Source organism: Myodes glareolus, chromosome 11, assembly GCF_982192425.1.
Source record: "Myodes glareolus chromosome 11, mMyoGla1.1, whole genome shotgun sequence".
Classification (NCBI taxonomy): Eukaryota; Metazoa; Chordata; class Mammalia; order Rodentia; family Cricetidae; genus Myodes; species Myodes glareolus.
This window is the reverse complement of record NC_142036.1, coordinates 16,438,005-16,463,500: the sequence shown is the minus strand read 5'-3', so window position 1 is coordinate 16,463,500 and position 25,496 is coordinate 16,438,005. Positions and strand designations below refer to the sequence as shown.

At 48.0% G+C, this 25,496-nt stretch overlaps 2 protein-coding genes across 22 annotated transcripts in view; one reads left to right on the top strand and one right to left on the bottom strand.

Moving 5' to 3' along the window:
* Nucleotides 1–10,303, top strand: part of Wdr20 (WD repeat domain 20) — a 66,777-nt gene extending 56,474 nt beyond the window's left edge. For 6 of the 9 annotated variants that reach the window (XM_048431311.3, XM_048431308.3, XM_048431313.3 and 3 more), the window contains 2 exons: nt 2,523–2,587; nt 9,501–10,303. In XM_048431311.3, coding sequence (XP_048287268.1) covers nt 2,523–2,585 — 63 coding nt within the window. In that variant the 3' untranslated portion in view covers nt 2,586–2,587; nt 9,501–10,303. The other 3 variants (XM_048431312.3, XM_048431309.3, XM_048431319.3) reach the window with 2 other exon arrangements.
* Nucleotides 10,304–13,256: 2,953 nt separating this feature from the next.
* Nucleotides 13,257–25,496, bottom strand: part of Mok (MOK protein kinase) — a 35,692-nt gene continuing 23,452 nt past the window's right edge. For 2 of the 13 annotated variants that reach the window (XM_085697955.2, XM_085697959.2), the window contains 8 exons: nt 21,267–21,345; nt 21,104–21,152; nt 19,726–19,901; nt 17,744–17,845; nt 16,378–16,551; nt 15,657–15,771; nt 13,882–14,082; nt 13,257–13,798 (listed from right to left, as the gene is read on the bottom strand). In XM_085697955.2, coding sequence (XP_085554081.2) covers nt 13,718–13,798; nt 13,882–14,082; nt 15,657–15,771; nt 16,378–16,551; nt 17,744–17,845; nt 19,726–19,901; nt 21,104–21,152; nt 21,267–21,345 — 977 coding nt within the window. In that variant the 3' untranslated portion in view covers nt 13,257–13,717. Of the gene's footprint in view, nt 13,799–13,881; nt 14,083–15,656; nt 15,772–16,377; nt 16,552–17,743; nt 17,846–19,725; nt 19,905–21,103; nt 21,153–21,266; nt 21,346–22,948; nt 23,887–25,496 lie in introns of those variants that run through there. The other 11 variants (XM_048431320.3, XM_048431328.3, XM_087911513.1 and 8 more) reach the window with 10 other exon arrangements.

The window sequence follows — 25,496 nt, the reverse complement described above, 5'->3', positions numbered from 1 at the left end:
TTAATGCTGCACCAGATCTAGAACTTGACTAGGTAGTGATTTTTTTTCTTGTGGGAGGGGTGGGATGTACAATGAATGTGAATGACACTTCTTAATGTAAATCTAAATGCATCAGAGCCATAATTTTGGATACTGCATGCCATGTAATTCTGAATCATTTGATAATCCACCTTAGAGCATTGAAAAATATATAATCAGACTAATTGCCAGCCAAGCCAGTCATCCCTCTGGGTATATAGAGTCCCAAAGTTAGCATTCCTGTATCAGACTATTCCGGTTATAGGGAAATCATGACAGTGTGGAGAAATAATGACATTAAAATGCTAACGTCGAAATTTATGCTTTAACTGGGATATTTCTGCGTAACTCCTCAACTAGATTGTTGTGCACCTGGTCAGTGTATGTTCAGTACAGATGGCCATTAATTATCACTTATGGTCCAACTTTTTATCTTAAATCATAAAATGTTTAGGAATCTATGAAATTTAACTTAGGAACAAAGCGTTCATCAGGGTTGATTGATATTATTTTTACATTGTCTGGCAATCCACAGAAAGAAAAGAGCCTTAATTTTTAAAACCCATTTTAGTCATTTTATGACAATTAAAATTGTTTAATAAACATCGTTTTTCAAAGAAGCAGTTTGTAGAACTCTGATTGCAATTGTGCCCTAAACTCCCCACATGTCTAGAGCCTGGAGTGAGGATGCTGGGCCAAGGACACCAGCCGCATCAGCTGAGACTTGTGTGTTAGATGTGCAAGCTTGTGTTTTTCCCAACAGGGAAAAGGAGGTGTTGTCTGTTTTGTTGGGGGGAGCTTTATTTTAGGGTCAGGAAGGTGTGGCTAGAAGTCAAGGGCAGGCTTCTCAGTTCTGCTTTGTGTGGACTGTTAGGTTGTCCAGGCTGCAAGATACCTTTTGACATGGCATTGGGGAGGGGGGTCAGTTCCCCCACAGGGAAAGCACAAGGCACGCCCACCCACTTCGTGTTCTTGAATGGTAGCTGTGAGTCCAAGAGGACTCTTGGAGACAGGTGCTGGTGCAGGACTCAGATCCTACCCTGGAGCCCTGTGTCCTGTGTCCCCTCAGGAGCAGTGCTGTGTGGCTTGCCCCTGCAGCAGGAAAGTAGTGGAGATTGCAGCTTGCTTCTAGCTCCTTAGGTCCTGCTCAGCTGTTCAAGAATTTCTTTTAATCTCTAGTTTTTACAGGTTTACTGGAGATTTTCCAGTTCTTTGAGCTGGGTATTTTGTGTCAGAATGATAGTTACTTTATTTGTTAATTTATTTGGAATATTTAGGATTATTTCTGTCTGGTACCCCTTTGTCATTAACTAAAGCAGTAGTGACCATTTGTATTGCCCTGAGTAGTAGATATGACACAGTAGCAAAGATCTGGCAGCTTTCATGTCCGCAGTGTTGAGACTCTGATAGACAGCAGCTGTCCACCTGGCTTCTCTCTCCAGAAAGCCAGACCAGACCCAGGCCCTTTCCCATGCTCCTCCTTGTTCATGGCTGGACCAGTGCCCCCATCCCTGTCCTGTTCCTCCTTGATGAAGGAGGTTTCTGTTTAATGTGGTAGCCTCTGAGATTGTCATGATGACGATGCCCATGAGATGATGGCAGCTTCCAGGATATCTCACCTGTATGCCAAGACATTTTTGTGTCCCTGAGCAGATGCTCATGTTCAATCTGCCGTGGGAATATACTCCTTAGTTCTTAGGGTTAACTGATCTGAGGGAGCAAAGACCGCCGCCATGAAGACTGTCTGAACTTCAGAGGTCAAATCGGGCTGCCAGGTGGGCAGGTTAGAAATGAACACTCGATGTGCAGTTTCTGAAATTCACTTTCAAATGCTTCTGAGGCATTGAGTATGCAGTTTCCAAATTCAGGACTTTGTGTTTGGCCCAAATAGAGTGACCAACCATAGGTAAGTAATATTTATAATGACGATATGCTGACCTCTCAGTTGTGAAGCTGTCTGCTGGCAAGGGAACCATCACATGTGTGCTTGGGAACCCAGCACAGATAATGGGCACTTACGGATCTGCCCTGGTAGCATGCCTAGCCCCATCTGCTGGGACGCTGAGAGGGCGACCGAAGAGTCACTTGCTGTTGGGAATTGGGAGAGCAGAACAAGAGGTGGATACACTGTTTCCTTTAAAGGGGGAATGAAAACAGGCCTCAGCTGTATTGCTTGATAGAGGCCTGTGAATTCTTTTCTGCATCCCCATGATAATGTCACAGTTTGTGATTTGGGGTTTGGTCACAGTCTCTTCCAGTTTCTGCTGCTAAGTATAGTATCCGTTAATGTCTGTTCTGGAAACCCTGTTTGGGGCCCTCTGCTGTGTCTCTTAATCTCCTGGACTTCCCTGCCCTGTTCAGGGACTGGTAAGAGCCCAGGGTCAGTTGTAGAGGGGCTGTCTTAGCTGCATGATCTGGCCCAGGCTGGCCCCTGCATGCAGGGCAATGCTGCCCCAGGCCCACTCTGCCCCCCTGACTGACTCCTGCCCCCCTTTCTTTGACAGCCGGCAGAGCAGTTCTGCAGGCAGGAGGACAGAGTGCAAGGTGTTCTCCAAGACCAGAACTAAAGGTGCGGCAGCTCCAGAAGAGGGCGCTGGAGGGCGGGGCTCCTTCCTCCTGGTGCCCTGCAGACAGAGGTGGTGGGTGTCATGGGGTTGTGTCATGATGGTTTCTGATCTCCAAAGAATGATGCATAGGGAGGGCTACCCTGCTTCCACGGTAGTCACCCTGAGAAATTTGGACATGTTTGTAGTTTTCTCACCAAACTTTGAGCTTCCTCATCAAAACTTCCCTGTTTCTCCGTTGAGCAGTCTCTTTTTTTAAATAAGTTTTTTAAAAAAGATTTATTTATTTATTATGTATACAGTGTTCTGTCTGCATGTATGCCTGCAGGCCAGAAGAGGGCACCAGATCTCATTACAGATGGTTATGAGTCATTATGTGCTTGCTGGGAATTGAACTCAGGGGTCCTCTGGAAGAGCAGCCAGGGCCCTTAACCTCTGAGCCATTTTTCCAGGCCCCTGTTGAACATTTTCATGAACAAGAATGTCTCTGATAGCTAGCCACCCCGGAATAAAAGAGCTTTTGACAAGAAGAGGGAGTCGAGTCCCCATGGTGTTGCCCAGCGAGGGCCCCGCTGTACAGGTAGAGCCTGCTGTCTGTCCTGCTCGCCCACTGCAGACGCCAGCTGCACTGTAGCTGTGGTGAATCAGCCCCAGCCTGGTCCCGCTTTACTCTTTCTGTGCAGGCCGTGCTGGGAATTGAGCCAAGGGACTCAACCTCTGCCATGCTGGTTGCTGCACTTCTGAGCCACATCCTGGCCCTTTGAGAGGCTTGGAAGTTGTGCCTTCTTTGAAAAGCAAATGTCCCTGAGAGATTCTGTGACACCTGCGGCCAGTAACTGGCCTCCAGATCAACCTCCAGGGGTAAAGAGCTTTAAGATAGTCTGTAATGCTGATTGAGTTTAGTAGTGTTTTGAGAGCCGCTTAGGTCAGGATGAAGAGTGAATGTTTTTAGAAAAGCCCACATTCTGAAATCAGGTGTGACAAGGGCTATAAAACTTGGCAGTTTCTGTGAGGGTGTGTACACATCCCACCCCAGGATGTCCCCTCTGGCGCTTGTCTTAAAACATCCAGGGTCATTTCTCCATATCCACATTCTGAATTTTTAATAAATTTAACATATTGAATTTGTGCTAAAATGAGTGAGCCTGCCTTAGCACAATGTGTGTCCCTGTCTGTACAGTCCTCTCACTTCTTGCTGGAGGGAGATATTTTCTTCTTTGTTGAGCAAGCTCAAAGTGTGAGGAGGAACAAGACACAAGACATGTAGGGCCAGAAAAGGTCCTGTGGAAACCCCAATGCCACCACCAGTCTATCTGACCACTTGATAAAAAAACTGGGGCCAGAGTTTGGTGGTGGCTTTCCAGTGACTGATGCTGGAATGCAGGCTATGCTATGCTGTGGGCAGTCAGTCATGGCTGAAGGGGTCCATGGTCCCTTATGCCTCTTGGTTCAGGGCCAGTTGCACCATTGAGGTTTGTCATCTCATTCCCTCACCCATGGAGCCTCTACGCACTTTCCCATGTAGGCCTGGTCCTGAACTTGAAGGTTGGAGTTTGTTTGGTTCCTAAGGCTGAACATCCGGGGATGCATGGGGGAGCCCCACACCCACCAGGCCGTTTCTGTCCAGAGCATGCTGTCTGCTCGGGCTGACTGGACCACCATGAGCTGGCTTAGGTTAAAGGTGCTCATCAAAGTGCTGTGCAGTGGCCCAGGGAGAGGACGGCAGTGTGGCATTAGTGAAGCCTGCGGCTCTCTGTGGAAAAGCACTTGTATTCAACCGTTACCTTGAGACTCAGCTCCCAGGTTCAACTGTAAGAACATGCTGTTCTGGTGGAGCATGTCACACTGACGCAGAACTTTTCGTTCATGCTGCAACTGTACATTATCTTTGTGTCATGGCTCAATTTCTGACTCTTGAGTTAAAAGTGTGAAAGTCCTGCATTTTAACTTCTGTGTACTTGGGTTTTAAAGATTGTTATTAGGTGACGTTGTGTAAAGTTGTATGAGTATTTATCTTCAGTGAGCTTCAAGGTAAATGTATTTCCTTTCTTACATTTTCATCTGATCTCTTCACAACTTGAATACATTTCCTGAAGAGCCCTCCTGCTGTGAAGCACCAGGAACCGAGCTCCTCCTGTTGCAATAACTACTGAAGCTTGAATACCCTTAACCCTGAGAACCGTGTTTCTGTTTCATTGCTTTGGTTTTTAGCTGTTCGCTTGTCACTGTCACAGAGAAGAGACTAACCACATACTTGACATTCTGCAGTACTGGGGGCTGTCCTCTGTATATTGACATTGAATAAACGTGTGAATGCATTGTAAATGTAGATAATTTTCAATAAGTCATTTTCACATCTAAGCTTTACAAAAAAGAATCTCAGTGAGCCAAAAAAGAAAGCTGTTAAATGCTGTAAAATTAAGAGCCTCGTTAACATTTCTAGAACAAATAACCATGGAAGCCATCTCTTCCTACTGACTGTGTGAACCGCTGACGCTGAGCTTCAGAGCCGCAGGTCTGTGTGAGCTTGTCTGGATCAGGCCCTGGGATTCTCTTTGAAAAGGGTTCAGTGTAATGTGAATGTTAGCTCTGGAGGGAGCTAGGCCACCAGTGGCCTCTGCAGCCACCTAGGCAGCCTAGTGAGCTGAGGGCTCTGTGGGTCTCTGTAGGAGCTCTTCCCTCTCAGCACACTCCCACCTCACCCCTGCTGGGCTTCTGGGCTGGGGAACGGCTTTTGTCATCACCCAGAGCCATCACCCAGTGCAACAGGAGCGACAGGAGCAGGCAGCAGGTGACACTGCACTGGGGACAGGCGGGTCAGCCATGCATATTGTCCCTCAGTAAATAGACTTCACTAGTCACCTCCATCTCCAGATGCTTACATGCAAGAATTACAAATGGGTAATTTAACCCGCAGGTCCCTGCCGGGGTGACATGGTGAGAGTGAGCTGGACCAAGGTGCTCCCACTCACCTGTCAGCTCTTGTTTCCTGAGACACTGGGTTCTTGCTTATCTGCCTCTCCTCCAAGCTGCTGCTGGTCCTGTGCTCTCTGCCTCGTAGCCCCCACAGATAGTTCCAGGGTGTTTCCTTACCGCCTGCCTCTGCGTGCAGATTGTGTTGACTGTGTGCTGCCAAGCAGGAGAGCTGTTCAAACCTGTAGCTCAAAGTGACCCCTACACACACACACACACACACACACACACACACGAGAAGCAAAGGGGGCTTTTTCTTAGAAACTAAATAGCTTAAAGGCCTAAAAAAGGCTAATGACATTTTCTTTTTTGTTTAAAGAAAACCATACCATTTGATTTTTTTTTAAAGACATAGCTACTGTATACCTGGAGAAAAAGAGTTGTTGTCCCTTAGTGTATGGCTACCTGTAGATGTGGGTGCCATGATGTAGTTAGAGGCTCTGTAGCGGCGCCTCTGTCTTGGAGCTGTGCCTCTGAAATCAGCCTCTGCTTTTTTGGTGGACTCTGGGCAGCTCTTGAAGGGGAGGAGCCAGAGAAGATTTCCTCTGGCAAACCAGGGCCCAGCGGGTCACAGAATGAGGGCCAGCTTAATGTACAACCTCAAAGAAGCCTTCAGCTACTTGCACATTTCATTTTTTGTCTTTCCCTGGATGTCTGTAAAGAGTTTGACTAGTTTCCCTTTTGTCATCAGAGACCAGGCTGTGTAGCCCCTTTGTGCCGCCTTCAGTGTGACCTCTCAGTGGGTAGGTCAGGGCTAGCTAGTGAACAAGGCCCACAACCCAGCAGGACCCAGGGTCCCGGGACAGTAAGTCACGACATTGAGTCTGGTTACGCTGATTTCTTTCATATACATTATACAGAAGTGTGCTTTCTTTCTAGGCTTTCTCTGGTCTTTGCTGTAGAGTGTGTGGAATAGAATAATGGATTCTTAAGCCCAGATAGATAAGAGGAACACACCCAGGGCAAAGAGCAGAAGTCCAAGACACGTCTTTGCATAGTACAGCATCCGACCAGTTATAATCCACCTCAGCAACATCCGCCAGGGCAGGCGGGAAAATGGACTCCTTCTTTGGTTGTTCTGGTTTCTAAGGAACAGTTTGTTTTTATTGTATGTCCTGGTGGAATAAGGCTTAATTCTATTAGCATTGTATTATTGTAAATTAGAATCTAACCCAAACCAAGACCTGAAGTATTTTGTTGTGTAATTTTGAAATGAAATATCCAGCAATGTTGGCAAATTTGGTGAGACCAGAAAAGCTCAGGCTCAAGAGTCGTCGTATCCCTGGGACTAGGGGACACTGTTCAGGTTCTCTGCTGGAGAGACCTTCTCGGTTTTGTGAAGCCTGTACATAGTGCTAAGTGGCTCAGGTGCACACACCCAGCAGGCACACACAAGTTCTCCCTGTGTGCTAGCTCTGATCTTGACTCACCCGTCCCCAAGCAGAGAAATCAGAGGAGGGCTGTAGAACCACCACGTTTTGGTATGAGAGTGGCTCTTTTGCCTTTTTGGCCCTGCTTCAGTGGGGCGTGGCCGCTTCCCCTTCCACCTCCCAGGCTTTACACTACAGCAGGGACTAATGGTGATAGGCTGGGGTGTAGCTTAGTGGAACTCAACCTCCCCCAACCCCATAAAGGATATATTTTACATTCTCTTTCTTTAGGGGAACAGGAGTTTCATACAGGGTCTCCTGTAGCCCTGGCTGGCCTGAAATTTCCTTTGTGTCTGAAGGTGACCTTGAACTCTTAATCCTCCTGCCTCTTCTTCCCAAGTGCGGGAGTATTAGGCCTACACCACCACACCCAGTGCCTCCACTGTAGACTCTGCAAGGACACATCATAAGAGTAAACAATGTTGAGGTCACTGTTCTAATGGTGAGCAACAAAGCGAGGCAAGTCTTGATCTGGGTGCTGGTGCTGACCAGGCTCTGATGCAACCCAGTCTGACCCTGCGCTAAGGCCCTTTCCTGTTCTACAGTTTTCAGTTTCTGGTGGCCTGTGCTGGCTTCACACATTCTTCTAGGGACCCAGCAGGCCAGTGTACTCAGGAGCCTGTGACCACAGGGCCAGGGAACTAGAGGCCAGATCTATCTGGTTCTCATTTCACCTTCGCAATAGTCTTCCTGTCTATGGTGGAGGGCCCTGAGGTCCTGGCCTCCACTCATGGCCAGGGCTGACATGGCAGAAGTGAACCCCCACTGAGCACAGCCCAATTCTCTGACATTTGAGTGAGATTACAGGAGTTGAAAGGTAGGTAGATGTGATCCGCTGGTTGAGGAGACCTAAGTGTGCTCCCCTTGGCTTAGTGGCCAGGATAGTGCACATGATGAAGAGAAAAGACTGGTTCCCCTGAACTCCTGAGCATACCGTGGACAATGGGGGCCTTGAGCAAGTGTTGACTCTGGGCTAGGACAAGACGGATGCAGTGAAAGCTATGTCAGTGGGAGCTAGAATCCTGGAGCCCTGGTGATGTTTGGAAACTCCTCATCCACAGAATTGCAAGGAAAAGGACACAGAGGCCACCAGAGTGGACACATTCATTGTCAGGCTCTTGTTGACTCTCATAGCAACCATGAATTACTTGGCCACCAAATACCAAGTTGACATGTGCACTGTCGCAAGCAGTGTACTTCAAAGGCTCTTATACACTCGCCTTTGAGAGTTTTTATTTGATTATGTACTGTAATAAGTTGGGATATATTCAGTTAAAATTTATTTCCCCTGGTTTCTAAGTCATTAACTATTTAAAAATCGTGCATCTCCCATATGGTTGGCATCACTCTTCCATTGGCTGGCCAGAGACAGGGCAGGCCACCTTCTGTCTGCAGTGCTGCTCAAGGCACAGAAGGCGGGTCACATACTAAAGTGGCTGCTGTCCTTAACCTCAGCTTGGGTGGACCTGGGCCTGTTTGCATCTGCCTTCCCTCACTGGCGTGGTGGGTTTGCTGGAGGTATGAGGGGCGTGGCTCTTTGTGCACTGTCTGAACAAGGGTCTGAGGGGATAAGAGCTCCTACAGACACAGATCAGGGCCAGTTGTTATATTCCATCTGTTCTTGGCTTTGTCTAGACCAATAGATTTCAACTCTGAGGTAAGAAACTGTAGGTCAGATGGCTTGCAGTGGCCAGCTGTTTCCTAGCTCCCTCCAACAAGGTGTGGGGTGAAGCTGATGACCCATTTATGACTGTCAGCCTCATTTCTGCACTGAGTCTTTGAAAATGTAGCAGTAGTGTTTACTTAGCATTAAATGTCATTTATAAATAATATTCAACAAGTAAATAATTCTTTGGGATGACTAAAGGATGTTTGTTTCCACGGAACCACCCCCCCCCCCTTTTTTTTGTTCTAATGCTGCACTACTGTAATCTTCAGATTCCTAAGAAATGAGCACAAGGCTCTGCCATAATTGCCCGCAGAGTAATCAGTGCTGAGGATTATGAGGGCACTGGGAGCTCGTCTTACCCATTGCAGCTGCAAGACTCACCCCCCAGGGCCTGAACTCCTTTTATGTACCTGTAGGGCCTCTTCACTGGAGGTCAGCTAAACTAAGGGAAAAGGAAAATGCCTTAAGTGCCACTAGACTCTGTCCTTGGAAGCCCACCTGGCTTAGGGCCTGGTCTGACCTGACAAGCCAGAGGTGGAGCTGGTGACCCTGTCTGCAGCTGCCGTATCTGAGCTATGCCTTCTAAAGGCTCTGATGGTCCTCGATAGACACTTCTATCTAACTGCTAGCTGGTGTTGGGGCACAGAATCTCATTTCAGGCACAGGACAGTGCTCTGAGAGGAATTAACTAGGTGGAACAAACGACAGGGAGTGTGTTAAAGCCCTGGTTTCCCGCCCTTGGACAGGCATACAAGCCTGTGAAAAACGCTGGCAAAGGGTGAGCGCCGGGGCTGTCTGCGCTGCCCCCGTGTCTTGCTGGATTAATGTAAACTGCTTTGTTCGCAGGGCTTGTTGTCATCCCCAAACCAGGCCAGTTCTCCAGGTGGGACTGTAGTGTAGCAGCCGCACTGCTGCTCCCAGGCTCCCCCGGACACGTGTGGACCGAGGGAGTGACAGACGACAACGGGGCCATGAGCTGCGCTGGAACCACATGCAGGCGGCAGGCAGCGGCAGCCTGTAGGGCTGTGTGGAGCTGCTAACCCAAAGAGTTGCTTCCATTTTTAAATCAGTCTGTTGGGGCTGCAGTAAAAAATGAGAAATGGAATTTTCTTGCTTTTTACTCTAAAATTCAATGTAATTAAATCCCATATATAATATATATACATATATACATAGTGTAAAGTAAAATGTTTCTTGGACAAGAAACCTTAAATTCAACTGTTATGAATAGCACTTGGCTCTGGTTTTGCACTGATCTATTTTATACTTTAGGTAGTCACTAGACAGCCTGGGATGCACTCATGAAGACAGTTCTCACCTTCTGACTTAAATACATAACTCAGAAAGACAGATGCTGCAATCATAGATTTAAAAAAACTGTTTGCACTTAAAATAGTTTAATGCTAATAGAAAATGACTTTGAATATGGGGATAGTGGACTCCCAGCTTCCATAACTTGGAGTGAAGATGCCCTTTTTATCTGTTAACATTTATTTTATTACTGTTGTTTTCAATGCAATCAAGCCTGTATTATATATGTAAATAATGTAATTCTGAAATGGGGGAGTTACTTCACTAGTAATTTTCATCATTTAAGAGTGATATTTCTAATTCCCAAAAACATTAATATTAAAATTATCTTGAATATACTATTTGTTTATCCTTTTTTAACTGATGCTGTGTGGTTTGTTTTGTTCTGGCCTCACTCATTGGTTGGTATGGAATTGCTCCGTTCTTTGTCCTTCACATCCCTTGATCCCTCACTGTCAGTCCAGTATAAGGCTGACTGTGAGAAACATGTCTCATTTGAGAATTCTTGGCTCTGGGCCAGTCCTCACAGTCCAACATGCCGCAGGAGCCGCTCAGGCCTGCAGGCTCTACGTGTAAGCACCATGTAGCCTTTTCCTTATGCTGCCCTTGAAAGCTGAGAGCACACACTGTAAGTTTCCACAGCTCCATCCGCCGCACCATGACTCAGGCAGCTCAGACGTCATCACACGGGGCTTCCAGAGGACTGACGTCAGCAGGCGTGCATCTCTATGCTCAGGTCCAATTCCCTGCCCACTTGTAGCTGCTGCAGGTGATACCTAGAGACAATGCCTGTATTTCCAAGCAGGAGGACCTTTCTCACCTTTTAAAGAATCATACAGAGCTGGGCCCTTGAAGGTTTTTATGTGCCGAGACTAAGTCATGAGGTGTCTGAGACATTTCTCCAAATGATCCCATTAACTAGGGGGCATGTGGAAGGAGTGTGGGGCTTTTGCTAGCTTGTCTGAATTTGTAGCAGCTGCGGCTGCAGCAGGATGATGCTACTGCACAGTTCACACACCAATGCAAGCCCAAGTCTGTCTTTATTCACATTAGGTTCCTGGCTCCCAGACCAGGGAAGCCACTCACTTCTGCTGTTGCCCTAGCCTTGGAAAGGTGTAGGGAACCTAGCAGTCTCCTGAAGCAGCTCCATTCTAGATCTTCCCTGTCTGCAGGGAGTGACGGGAGGAAGTCACGTGAACAGCAGGGCAGTGGAAGGGCAGTGGAAACTGAAGCACTGCCTCAAGAGACCTCCAGTTGTATTCCACAGGGGTCCTTGCCGTGCCTTGACCCAGTCTGTCACCTTTTGTTTCCATTTGAAAGCTGTCAGATGTTTCCTAGTTTACCTCGGTGACTGTGCCAGTAACAAACTTTCCTGGCTGTTCCTAATATTAGTCCCTAGCCACATGGTCTAATGTGCCTTCCAGATGGTCTTATACCTGCCCAACACCACGGATAAACAGTGTACAGCAGGTCCTGGAGCCATAGGAAGTGACAGCTCACTTACCTGTTGCTGTAGGACTTGATGGATGGCCCTCCACGTGTGGGGACTGGGCAGAGGGAAGGCTGCATCGTAGTGTCTTCAGTCATAGCAGGTAGAAGGTGAGACTTCACAGCACAGACTGCTGCGGTGACAGTTCAAACACTTAGCAAGCAGTTGCCGTTCAAATTCTGCTGCATGGGAGAATCCATGGTGCACTGGGCTGGTAGGCTAGGCCCGTAGGAGGCAGAGAAAGCCAAGAGGTTCCCCTCAGGTCCTTGCTGCAGCCTTTCCAGATACTGGTTCTCTGCCCCAACTCCATATACCCAAGCTCAGCCCAGCCTTGCAGGTCCTACTTTGGGCACGCTGTCATGCCCACTCAGCTGGCTTCCGTCTCTGGTCTCCTTGTGTGTTGGACTGGCTGCAAGCCTGGATAATGCCTACTGGACTAAGACTCCTAAACCAATAGCAAAGGCAGGACAGCCCTTTTCCAGGGCCACACCACGCTTTCAGAAGAGTGCAGGCCACACCCACCAGCCCTGGCTCTGTCCGTTCTAAGCCTCATACCCAGAGTATTCCATGCCCGCACTGCCCTCTGCTATCCCATCTTCCTCCTAGAGTCTCACTGCCCTTTGACTCCTGGCATTGCCCCTACCCACCCATCTGTCTAGTGGCCTGAAACTTGGGCCAGCAGAGTCCCGAGTGATGGGGTCAGATATTTGAGACTCAACACTTCCCTGGGAAGTTTCGCTTTTTAAATGGCACATATATTCGTGGGTTTTTTTTCTTTTTCTTTTTTTTGAGACAAGGTTTCTCTGTAGCTTTGGTGCGTGTCCTGGAACTAGCTCTTGTAGACCAGGCTGGCATCAAACTCACAGAGATCCGCCTGCCTCTGCCTCCTGAGAGCTGGGATTATAGGCGTGCACCACCACTACCCTGATTTAAATGGTATATATATTTGAAAGGATGATAAAAGAAAGCATACTCAATTCCTTTGTTCCATAGGGCTGAGTAGAGCCTAGGTCACCACACTGCTAAATGAGTGCTTACCATGAACACATGGGGCCTGGGCTCTACCCCCAACATAGCAAAAGCAAAAATGGAAGCCAAGAGGCTTAGGCCCAAGTCCAGCTGTCTGACGAATGCTTCTGCCCTTTTGAATCCACTCAGTGCCATTCTTTTACATTTGTTCCCATCATGTGCAGAAAGAAGCACCAGGACACCTAGTGTGTCACTTACTGTTCTCTGCTCCATTAGTCCCTTGGTGGCCAGCAAGCCCCAGAGACCCTCCTGTCTTTGTCCCCATCTTGCACTGTTCCCTGCCCTGGTGATCAGGTTATAGGGGTGTAACAGTACCAGCTTTTACATGGATGCTGTGGATCCAATTCAGGTCCTCTTCTCGTGCAAAAGCACTCTGACCACTCCCTGTCTTCCTAGCCCCAGCCTTCTTTTTCTAGGGCACAAGGTGCCCAACTTGCCTACCTGCTCCAAGTCACACTGACAACCAGACAACTGGTTCTGCAATTCTGAGGGAGTCTAGGCACTAGCAATCATGACATGGCCGCCACGCAAAGCTGGCACTCAGAGGACACGGATGTCAGCCTGCCCAGCTGCGGCTCAAGAAAGCGAACACAAAGGAGTGTCTTGTAACACATTTAAATGGAGCCCATTCTGATGAGCCACTGTCAGCAGCAGCAATCCTTGTGGTACCACAGCCACAAGACCTGGAATACCTGCCCATCCTGTTGGGAAAACACTGAGGTACAACGTGCACAGCCGCCTCTCAACCAAGCCTAAGTCACTCATCACAGAGATTTTGGTCTATCTTTTATTTGTTTTCTTTTCTTTTTTTCTTTTTCTTTCTGAGGCAGGGATACTCATCGAGTAGCCCAGGCTGGGCTCTTCCTGTCCTCCACCTCCCCAGTGCTGGGATTACAGGCATGAGTAACCAAGCCCAATCTTATGTTTTGATTCATATAAAAAGTCACCTCAAATCCTTACATTATGAAAATGAAATAAACCCTTGAATGAGGTGGTTTTACAAATATATTAAACTGGAACATTCAGTACAGCTGCTTTGGGGTTGCAAACACACGCGGCTCCAGGCTGTGGGTACAGATGGGCTGCTAGGCAGCTTGTCCTGGGCCACCAAGCATTGTCAGGACCACCAGCACACAGGGCATCCTCTGGCCCATCCACTCTCAGCCACAGAGGCCTAAGCCTGCTCATAGCGCCTGCCCTTGCTCTCCAAAAGGGTGACCAGGTGGTGTGCTGCTCAGTATTCGCCCCCTTTCCTGTTGATCGTGGGCAGGTGATACTGTTTCAGGTGAGGTTTGATGTCCTTCTGTGTGTCTGTCTGGTAAAGAAGAACCACAGACGCTGAATGGAGACTGAGTCCAGGCCCTAGGGCAGCCCCACAGAGAAGCTAGAGACTACTACCTTCTTGTTCGCACCAGTACACTTCAGGGGTCTCAACACAGGGACTCTTCCGTTTGCTCCAGTGCCCAACACTGACCGCAGCGCAGGACTGGAACACGATGACAGTCTGGTCACTCCAGACAGCCTCAGTTTAGGCAGCTCCATCAAGCTGGTTGGCCCTTGTCTTCTGGCACGGCACTCCTCTTGCCTCAGGGGCTGCTTCTTGAAACAGAACACTGATCAGTTCCCCTTCAGGAATCAGCTCAAGCAAAGGACACTCTTTTGCCTGATCAAACTGCTTGGCTACAGCCAGGATGGAAAGTACAGTGAACAGCCAGCCACGAGTGTATGGCAGCCTTCCCACAGCCCACCAGTAAAAGGAGAGCCTCCCAGCAACCCTCTGTTCTGCAGATCCTACCAAGCACTGGCCCTCAGCACAGCCTTAAGGCTGAGCTCTGGCCAACTTGCAGTGAGGAGATGGGCCGGCGCAGGCTTAAAAACACTGCAGCTATGACTGGGCTTTCTAGGCCCTGTTCACCCCAAGAGGCCTTTGGACAACTTCAGGGTAAGAATTAATTTGTTTGCTTATTTGCTTTTGAGATAAGGTCTCAGTATGTAGCCCTGGCTGGCCTGGAACTTGCCCTGTAGACCAAGATCTGCCTGCTTCTGCCTTCTGAGTGCTGGGATTAAAGGTGTGTTCCACCACGCCCAGTAGTTTCTGCATTGTTTAAGTACTGAAAAAAACGCCTAGCATGTGAAGATTTGTGGAAAACATAGTGTGCAGCTCCCTGGAATAAGATTCTTCCACACTGGGTGCCCTCATCGAGGTGTGGCTTGCAAGCCACAGCCAGAAGACAGGCATAGCCTTCAGTAACTAGTGCCCATCTTGGATGTGACTGCACACTGGGGGTGAGGTGGGATGGAGGGGTGCCAGCAGACAACAGTTTGAGGGTAGAAGGTGACATAGTTGAGCAGGCAGTTTGGAGGCCATTTATGGTTGTAGGAGCTGAGGGAGAGGAGATTACCATGTGGGCCTGGGCGTCTGAGGCCCCCTGGGAAAGACAGCCGTGGGGAATGCATGAGACACTGCACAAGTACACTGGCTTCCTGGGATGCGGGAACAGCAGCCAAAGCTCTAGGAGACACTGATTACCCATGTGATCAGAGCTGCCATGCACAGTAAAGGTGGGAGAAACAACTGACTGGTTGAGCAGCTACAAAATGAATGTACAGGTAGAGTTTAGGTACTAGCCCCAGGCTGTACGGCTGGCAGAACTCAGCCAATGGGTTCCACATGTCAGGATGCAACAGGACAGGTGGAAGGGAAGATGGAGAGAGTGCACGGGGAAGCTGTCATGTCTAAGTAGGAAGAGTGCAGAATAACTGCTGCTAGCCAGGCTGATGGCCTCTTGGCCACCGTGCTCACCAACTGTAGCTAGGGCTACAGTGGCTTCTCAGTACCTCCTGTTGGGGTCATCCTCAGGACATACGCAGATGTGACCACAAAGGGCTTTGGTGCAGAACAGGTACCCATGGAATGGTCCCCCCTCTGGGCTTACACACATGTTCTTGTAGGTAGTGGGGCAGAAAAGGGCCTAGGTAGTTGGAGGCAGGTCCATACTACCTGGAGCAATTAGGATATTCCTGGCATGAGACTGTAATAGCATGGTGTCCAGGATTCAGTTGACATGGTGTCCTTTGGAGCAGGTGTGTCACTAACCTCCACACCTTGTCCTCAGACACAAGTTATGTAAAGGCTTCCGGTCTCTACCCAGCTCACTGATTTCAGCTCATACCTGCTTTCTGCCCTCCTTTGAGAATGACCAGTTTTGCCTGGATGGCTCTGGCACCATGGGGTACTTCGGGAAGAAAGCTCTTCTGTGGTTGGCTAGGGTCTGTGTCTCAGCCGCCCTACAGGGGAGGAAAAGAATGTGGCCATCTCTGATAGTGGCTCCAGAGCTTAGCTGTTTCCTTCAGCTACAAATACGCCCTTATGAGTGGACATTCAGGCTTTTTTCCACAGAACTCTAAGAGTCCTTTTCTTCCCTTCCTGTACAAACTCAGTGCTGTCTGGGCTGGGAACAAAAGTTATCTTAACCATGCAGTATTGTACGTGGCCTTCGTAGGGCCACGTCAAATTCAAGAATGTATAGATGTGTGAAGTTAGGTGCCCTTGCTAAGTCCCTCCCGCATAGCACTTAGAAAGCACTTCTAGAGCTAGGTGGCATACATACCACGCAGTGAACTTAAGCTGACTATCCTGGATGTGTCCCAGGCTCTTCTAAGGAGCTTACCTACTAGAGCTTTGACATCTAACCCCAAAGCAGCCACATATCCCTCCTTCCTGTGCTGGGAAGCTGCTAACTCTCTCACCTGAGGAGGGACACATCACAGAGACCGTCTCAAGAGGCAACACCCACTGTCAGGATTGAGCTGTTCCCAGGCCAGTTCCTTGTCCCATGGTCTCATAAACCAAGACTTCCCACTCATCACTAGGCAATCTACCAGAAATCCTACCTCTGCACCTGGAAATAGGGGTGCTGAAGGGCTTGGTGAGCTGCGATTCGGTCATCGGGGTCATAGGCCACCATTGCATGCAGGAGGGAGAGGCATTGCGGGGACAAATTGGTTGTCAGTAGAGGTATTCCTGATCCCTTTTTAAAAGGAAAATCAAAACTCATAGCTCTCGACCTGTATTGAAAGCCCAATGATAATAAATCATCATGCCATTATTAGAGCACTGGCGGCCGCCACCCTGCCTCTAAGGGCCCTGCACTGAAAGTAAGAGCTCACAATCCTCAAGGGAGCAAGTCAGGATGGCTGTGGTGGGACATGTGTACAAGCCTAGCACTGCGATATAGCAGTATGAGGATCAGGTGTGCAAGGCCAGCCCAGGCTACATAAAGAGTCTGAGGCCAACCTGGACTTTGAAAAAGGGTAATGGAGCCGGGCATGGTGGTGCACACCTTTAATCCCAGCACTCAGGAAGCAGAGGCAGGATATCTCTGTGAATTTGAGGTCAGTCTGGTCTACAGAGTGAGTTCCAGGACAGCCAAAGATACACAGAGAAACCCTGTCACAAAAAAAAAAAAATAGCCCATAAAGGGTGATGGGATAAGAGAACATACAACTCCAAGAGAGAATCCTGCTAAGCCAATGGCTCTGTGAGACCCAACCATCAGTGCAGCTCGACTGCCGGATAAAACACTTTGCTCTGAGCTGGAGGGGGGCTGCACAAGGGATGATTTCTGCATTTCTTGTCCAATTTTGCTGTAAACTAAACCTAATAAACAGGAATGTGTGTGCTATAAATGTACGGGACTCCCTTGCCTGTAAAAGCAGGAACCTTACCTTCCCATGTGACTAGAATTAAAGGTGAATAGGAGAAAACAAGGTGGGTGGCTTTTCTACTGACCTTCCTTGGACCATGGGGCTTCTGGGAGATCTTTTCTCGCAAGTTTCCCACTCCCTACAGGCCTCAGCTTCATCTCTCATCAAATCAAAACTCCAATGGGGCTGCAAGGGCTGGGCATCATTGTTACCCTCTGACTGCTAATTGGCAGCCTCAGGAAGTCATCACGGACAGCCTTTCTGACAAGCAACCATTCTCTCTCACCCAAGCAGACCCAAGTCCCATATAAATGCTCTGGGGACGAAACTCAATACCAGGCCTTCCTGAGAGACGGGGAGAGCTTTTTGTGACTCAAGAAGAGTGTGGCTCCCTGAGCCCCCAAGAGACTTGGCTGGCTCCCCTCTCACAGTGGGTGACCCAGAAAATGCCATGGGGTCATGGAAAGCTCTCGGCACCATCCCTGGCCTGCTGTAGAAAGGCTGGGGCCCAGACAGTGAGTACACAGCAGCCTCCAGGGAACATCACACTTACTGTTTGAACTTGGTGAGTGTCTTCTGACAAGGTGTACCAATGACATCATGGATTTTTGAGATCTGGTCCAGTTCATTCACGCCAGGGAAGAGGGGCTGCAGGCTGCAGGGGCACAAGGAGGTGCGCTGCAGTGAGGCAGGCCTCCCCGACACAGGCTGTCCCAGAAGTAAACCTCTGATCTGGAGACTGTTGCTCTTTCTTTGACCTGGGCTTTCCCTTCTGCCCCAAGTATTTCTTTTTCTTTCTTTCTTCATTTTTTTTTTTTTGGAAGACATGTCTACGCTTATTTTTTTTTTTTTGCTTGTTTTTTGTTTTTCAAGACAGGGGTTTCTGGCTGTCCTGGAACTCGCTCTGTAGACCAGGCTGGCCTCAAACTCAAGAGATTCACCTGCCTCTGCCTCCCAAGCGCTAGGATTAAAGGTGTGCACCACCACCTCCTGACCTAAACTTACACTTTTAAAAAATGTTTTTAAAGATTTATTTATTTATTATGTATACAGTGTTCTGTCTGTATGCCTGCCTACTGGCCAGAAGAGGGCACCAGATCTCATTACAGATGGGAATTGAACTCCGCACCTCTGGGAGAGCAGCCAGTGCTCTTAACCACTCAGTCATTTCTTCAGCCCAATTCTTAAAATTTTTAAAAATTCTGTGTATTGGTGTTTTGCCTGCATGCATGTCTGTGCACCATGTGCCTGCCAGGTACCCAAGGATGCCCAGAGGATGACATCAGACCCCTTAGAACTAGAATTCTGGATGGTTTGAGCCACCATAGGGGTGCTGGGAACTGAATCCAGGTCCTTTGGAAGAACAGTCAGTGCTCTTAACTTCTGAGTCATCTCTCCAGCCACCTACGAATTTCTTAAGAGGCAGTCAGTGGATCTCACTCCTCAGTCCAGCACCCAAGGTTCTCTACTATGAAATGCCATAAACTACACAGAACCTCCTGGCAGCCCACAGGAGTTTGCTTGAGAAACTCCAGGTGGCCGAAGTCAAGTATGTTGGCAAATTAGTTTCAGGAAGCCTTCAGCTCAGAGTTGTTCTAATTTGGGGACATGATCCGTGTTCCATGCCACAACAAAAACTTAAAATACAACTTTGGCAGTAGGACTCTTTAACTTCATGGCCAAAGGGGACATTGTGAGAGATTAAAAAACTGCTCTGAGCAGAGGACATGATTACTAACGGCTTGCCTGCGGCCGTCTGAAATTTTGCTCAGATGTCATGGGCTGCTGTGCTCTTAATTATCTGTCCTTAAACACCCTTCCAGACTAACTCATGGATCTTAGCACATGACAGAATTGTCCACCCCAGTAAAGTCACCGCTGAGCTTCCCAAATGACATTATTCATCTATACAGACTAGCAGCGAAGAAGGCCTGAAGTGCATGTCCACACCATTATTCCACAGCAGTTAAAAGAGCAGGTGGGACTGCTGACCCCTAGTCCCTGCCTGTATTGATACTTCACCTGAAGATCCCCCAGAAGCAAAGACTGCACCCACTCCTCCCTGGGCCTGGAAGATAACACTCACCTCTGAGTGAGACCCCCAGTCTGTTCTCAGCCACTGTTCTTCCCAGGAATGGTACCAAAAAGTCAGAGGAGGTGTGAGCTGGGGCTTTCTAGAGAAGTCCAATTGTGCCAGAAGGAGCCTCGTGCCCACACTGTGGCAGGGTAGTGCTGCCTTGTTTCTCTGATCATGCCTGTAGTCCCTGCACGATCAAGCCCTATCCCCAGCTCCACCCTGCCACGGGGCCTGGTGGTACTACTGCCCAGGTCATGCAAGTAAGGGCAAGTACTTAGCAAGAAGTGAGATGAAAACCTAGTCAGTTGCCTGCTGAAGGAGAGCCCAATGCAGTAGCAACTAAGCAGAAACCAGAATGACCTCATCCTGGAACTTGAAGGAGCTGGCAAGTGCCTTGCCCAGCCTCACCATGTGACCTGCCCACATCACCACAGGCTCAGCAGCTGGCCCTGCTCTACCTGGCAATCTCGTAGAAAACACAGCCAGCACTCCACAGGTCCATCTTGTACGTGTAGAACCCATCGGTGAGAAGACACTCTGGGGCCCGGTACCACCGGGTAGAGATATACTCTGTGTAGGGTTGCTTGGAATAGACACTCCGGCATGACCCAAAGTCCCCTAGTTTCAGGACATCCTGCTGTAAGGGAGAGAGAGCAGTCTATAGCCACCGTCACACAAACCATTTAAACATACAAACTAGGGGAAAATCCCAGCATCTAAGCATCTCCAGCACACTATGTATAGGCTTTCTAAGCAACTCTAGTGAAGAACGTGCTGGAAGAATACACTGTAATGCAAGAACACGAACTTCCCTGTGTCTAAAAGGCACCCAAATCCAGATGAGTACCACCACCAGTCACAGACATCCTCCTGCAGCAGCTCCCAAGGCCATCTGTTCTGGGTGGCTCAGTTCTAGCCTCATTGCACACAGGCTTCCTGCAGCCATGTGGCTCAAGGGAACTCTTCTGATAGCAAGTCAGTTAGAGAAACCATGCATGGGACACTTTAAATTTGGGTAGTAAGGAGACTTCAGAACAGATCTCAAGTCTAAGAAATCTCAAATTTGGAAGGCCCCCAAACCCGCCCTTTCCCAGCCGACATTCAGCATGGAGAATGGCTATGTCCATTTCCAGTCAGGGAGTAGCTGTCTATTGAGCAAACTGCCTCCTTATATTTCATTCTTCCAGGAGAAAGTCAACAATGCAGACAGCATTTGCTAAAGCAAGCCTCCTTTTACAAACTTGGAGGGAGAACCAAGTCTAACCCAGGCCAGGGTAGACAGTCTAGAAGGCACAAGGCCCTAGCTTCTATTCCAGCACCACGAAACTCAAAGCCAAACCATACTTTCCAGCTATCTGGGACAGAAGAGATATCCAGTGAATCCAAGTTTATATTATGAGAGATGGCTCAGTGGTTAAGAGTGTGTATTGCTCTTGCAAGAGGATCCAGGTTCAGTTCCCGGCACCCACATGGCAGCTCCAGCTCCAGAGGTCTTGAATCTTGGCTCTTCCATGGCTACCTACACTTTTGTGCACATACACACACTCAGACAAACACATACACTTTTCTTCTTCTTTTTTTTTTTTCATGAAAAGGTTTTTCTGTGTAGCTCTGACTGTCCTGGAACTCACTCTGTAGAGCAGGCTGGCCTTGAACCCACAAAGATTCACCCACCTCTGCCTCCCAAGGCTGAGATTAAGGGCATGTGCCACCACCGCCCGGCCAAACATATATACTTAATTAAAATTAAAAAAATAAATCTAGAAAAAAGAAAACATTCAAAACTTTATATTCTACCTTTATTTTGATATCAAGTTTCTATATAAAAGTTTTTACCTTTACTAGTATATTTTCTGGTTTTACATCTCTGTGAAATATCCCGTTTCTGCATTGAGTATTAAAGAAAGAATGAAGAGAATGACTTTCACTTCACTGATCCAAAGTCTCCGCCTAGAGCCGTGTCCCTGCATGCTGGAGGGGGTCCACCCCTCCCAGCTACCTGTGCATGTGGTCGAGCGATTTGCATAGCTGGTACATGTAATGCATGATCTTTTTCTCTGACAGTGGATGTCTTCTCCCTGTGCAGTCAAGGAAATGGCCAATATGTTTACTAATGACACACACACACACACACACACACACACACACACACACACACACACCACTTTATGAGTAAACATAAACCCTGGGGGGGGGGTGGCAGCACACACACACCTGCAATCCCAGCATTTAGGAGGCCAGAGAATCAGGAGTTCAAGGCCATCCTCCACAATCTGTGGACTTTGAGCCTAGCTAGCCTGAATCACACAAGACCTTAGCTCAAAAAGACCCTTCCTCTCTAAAAAAAATTAAGTAAAGTATATGACAGCTTAGGTTCCCCTGTAAAAGATAACCTGAAGCACTGTAGGAAATAGGAGCACATGTATAAAACTCCATCTAACTTTGAAACCTTTACTCGGGAGGGCACAGGCACGGCACAGCGTGTGTGTCAGTCAGAGGACAAACTGGGAGCCAGTGCTCTCAAAACAACAAAAGAAAATAACTTTCAGATCTCTAAATCACCAAGTGGTGGTAGCTAGCACACACCTTTAGGCACTTGGGAGGCAGAGGCAGGTGGAGCTCTGTGAGTTTGAGGCCAGCCTAGGTTATAGAGCAAGTTCCAGGACAGGCTCCAAAGCTACACAGAGAGACCTTGTCTCAAAAAACAAAACAAGGGGCTAGAGAGATGGCTCAGTGGTTAAGAGCACTAACTGCTCTTCCTGACGTCCTGAGTTCAATTCCCAGCAACCACATGGTGGCTCACAACCATCTGTAATGAGATCTGGTGCCCTCTTCTGGGGAGTAGGCATATATGCAGACAGAACATTATACATAATAAAAATCTTTTTAAAATTAAAAAAATTTTTTAAAAAGTAAAAATAAAAAAAATAAAAATATATAAAAACAAAACAAAACAGTTTCTAAGTGCAACTAACTTTTCATTCAACGCCATAATCATTTTTATTAGACTGTTTCACATGACATTATAATTTACTAGAATTATAAAAATCAGTTAGGGCAATGTGGACACTAAGAGAGACTTACAAAGATCTAATCTACATGGGAAGTAGAAAGTAGAAAAAGACAAGATCTCCTGAGTAAACTGGGAGCATGGGGACCTTAGAGGAGGGCTGAAGGGGGAAGGGAGAGGCAGGGAGGGGAGCAGAGAAAAATGTAAAGCTCAATAAAAATCAATTTAAAAAAGAAAAGAATCAGCTAGGGACTGGGGAGGGGGCTCAGCAACAAGAGCGTAAGCGCTTAGCTCTTGCACTACACTGGCCGCAGTTTCAGGGGTTCAGACACCCTCTTCTGGGCTCTGCAGCTCACACACATTCATTCAGGCACTCACACATACACATAAAACAACTCTTAAAAATATAAAATATAAAAGAAAAGGGGGAGGCACATGACAGCTTAGTGGTTAGAGGCACTGGCTGCTCTTGCAGAGTACCAGGTTTTGGTTCCCACAAGGTTGCTCACAACCATCCATAACTACAGTTCCAAGTAACCTGATGCCCTCTTCTGCCTTCCATTTGCATCAGGCACAGGTATGGTGCACAAACATACATGCGGGCAAAATACTTATATATATAAATTTTAAAAGTTAATTGGGATTTTGAGCTGGACGGTGGTGACGCATACCTTTAATCCTAACACTTGAGGGTGGAATTCTGAATTCAAGGCCAGCCTGGTCTACAGAGTGAGTTCCAGGACAGCCAGGACTATACAGAGAAACCCAGTCTCAAAAACAAAACAAAACAAAACAAAAAGACCAAACAACAACAACAAAATTTAAGATTTTTGTTAGCTTTCTTAAGCTTGGGGGATTTTATAACCTAGTATCTACAGCGTTGGAGAAGTAGCTCAGCTGCAAATCACTTGCCCAGAGTGCTTAGGCCCTAGGGGCATTCCCCAGTACAAAAACAAAACAAACAAACATACCAAAGAAAACAAAAAACAACCCAAAAGCCAGTTGTACTAATGCCTTATGTTTTTAATTTCAGCACTTGGGAAGCTGGGGCAGGAGGATCCCCACAGGTTTGAGGCAAGCGTGGACTACAGAATCAGATCCTGTATCCAAAACCTTTTTTCTATACAAAGAAAACAGAGACCAAGTATAATGACATAAATGTGAAATCCCAGGACTGGGAGGGCTGAGGCAGGAAGTGTCCCTGTTTCAGGGCAGCCTGAGCATGTAACTTCCATCTCCGCACACCTGCTGGAGTTGGGCTCTGCTTAGGTCATTCCTGGGATCACAAAGGAATTAGCCCGAGTCCCTCCCCACCAATTCCCTCTGCCCAGTGCATCCCGGAGCTCCAGCTTCAGACCTGCCTTCACACTGTTCCACCTATGAGAGTGCACTTGGCAGTCTTGCTCATTTGTGTATCCAAATCTTTCATTTGTCCTATTTATTTATCCATTTATCTTATCCTATCCTTCCTATCTATCTGTCTGTCTGTCTGTCTACTTTTGGGTATTTTTGAGACAGGGTCTCTCTATAGACCAGGCTGGCTTCAAACTCACAAAGATCCATAGGCCTCTACTTGCCATGTATTAGGATTAAAGGCCTGCGTCACCATGTCTGGGCAATTGTTACTTTTTAAAATTAACGTGTGTGTGTGTGTGTGTGTGTGTGTGTGTGTGTGTGTGTGTGTGTGTGTACACATGCCACAAGTGCGTGTGGAGGTCAGAGCACAAAGCACGCCTTTAATCCCAGCACTCAGGAGGCAGAGGCAGGTGGTTCTCTGTGAGTTCAAGGCCAGCCTGGTCTATAAGAGTTAGTTCCAGGCCAGGCTTCAAAGCTACAGAGAAACCCTGTCTTGAAAAAAAAAAGAAAAAGAAAACCTCCAACTCAGGAAAGTCAACAGATTTGGCAGCAAGATAAGTTCAATCATCTCATAAGTCCACACATCCAGATCTTTTTTTGTTTGTTTCAGTTTCTTGTTTGTTTTCTCAAGACAGGGTTTCTCTGTGTAACACCCCTTGCTGTCCTGGAGCTTGTTTTTAGACCAGGCTGGTCCCAAACTCACTGAGATTCGCCTGCCTCTGCCCCTCAAGTGCACGAAGCTGGCTGGTGTTATTATCTGAACTGGACTCAGGAGATTGGGCTGTTGGGAAGTCTCTGCTCTGCACCACAGCCATCTGATGATGGGTTAGAGTCTCTGCTCCATAGCCATCTGGTGATGGGTTAGAGTCTCTGCCCTTCACCATAGCCATTTGGTGATGGGTTAGAGTCTCTGCTCCATAGCCATCTGGTGATGGGTTAGAGTCTCTGCCCTTCACCATAGCCATCTGGTGATGGGTTAGAGTCTCTGCTCCATAGCCATCTGGTGATGGGTTAGAGTCTCTGCCCTTCACCATAGCCATCTGGTGATGGGTTAGAGTCTCTGCTCCATAGCCATCTGGTGATGGGTTAGAGTCTCTGCCCTTCACCATAGCCATCTGGTGATGGGTTAGAGTCTCTGCTCTGCACCATAGCCATCTGGTGAATGGTTGGAGAAGCAGATGCTAAGGCCCTCACTCAGGTCTAGAAGTCCCAAGCATGGGTACAGGACCCAAGAATCTAGTTTCTTAGCTGCCTGGGCCCCAGCATGAGTCCTGGTCAGCTACCCAGCCCTCACTATTCCTTAGTCCCTTCACCCAAGCTGAGGGGACAGGGACAGCTCTTTTCCCTAGGAGGGTGTCCTCATGGAAGTTAGGCACCAGAGGAATGGTATAAAACCAGTGTTCGAGACACTGAGAGTCCACACCCAGAAAAGGAGTGGGCTAACCATCCATTGTCCAGTCATCTCACACAGACCCCAGCCCTCCCAGGTTCAGTGCATGTCTGATTCCTACCAGTTCCTTCTTTTCGGTCTGCATAGCTGGAGTCTTCTAAAGTACATTTTCAGAGTACTGTCCCTCAGAAAGCTCAGGGGAATGTCACGTGCAATCTCAGAATGTAAAACAGCGTAAGTAAGCAGTGACAGGTGTTCACTGTGAGTCGGAGCATCTGGAGGAAAACTGGCCTGCACTGTGTCAGGCTCTCCAGCATGCACACACTCCCATAAGCCCCTGTCCTCCAGCCAAAGCATGGCATTCTGGTCAGGCTTGGAGGCTGCATGCTGGGCCCAGCCCAGCCCAGCCAATGGCCCTCCATATCGGAGGCCCAGAGGTCGTGCCCACAGCATGTGTGTGCACAAGCATGCTT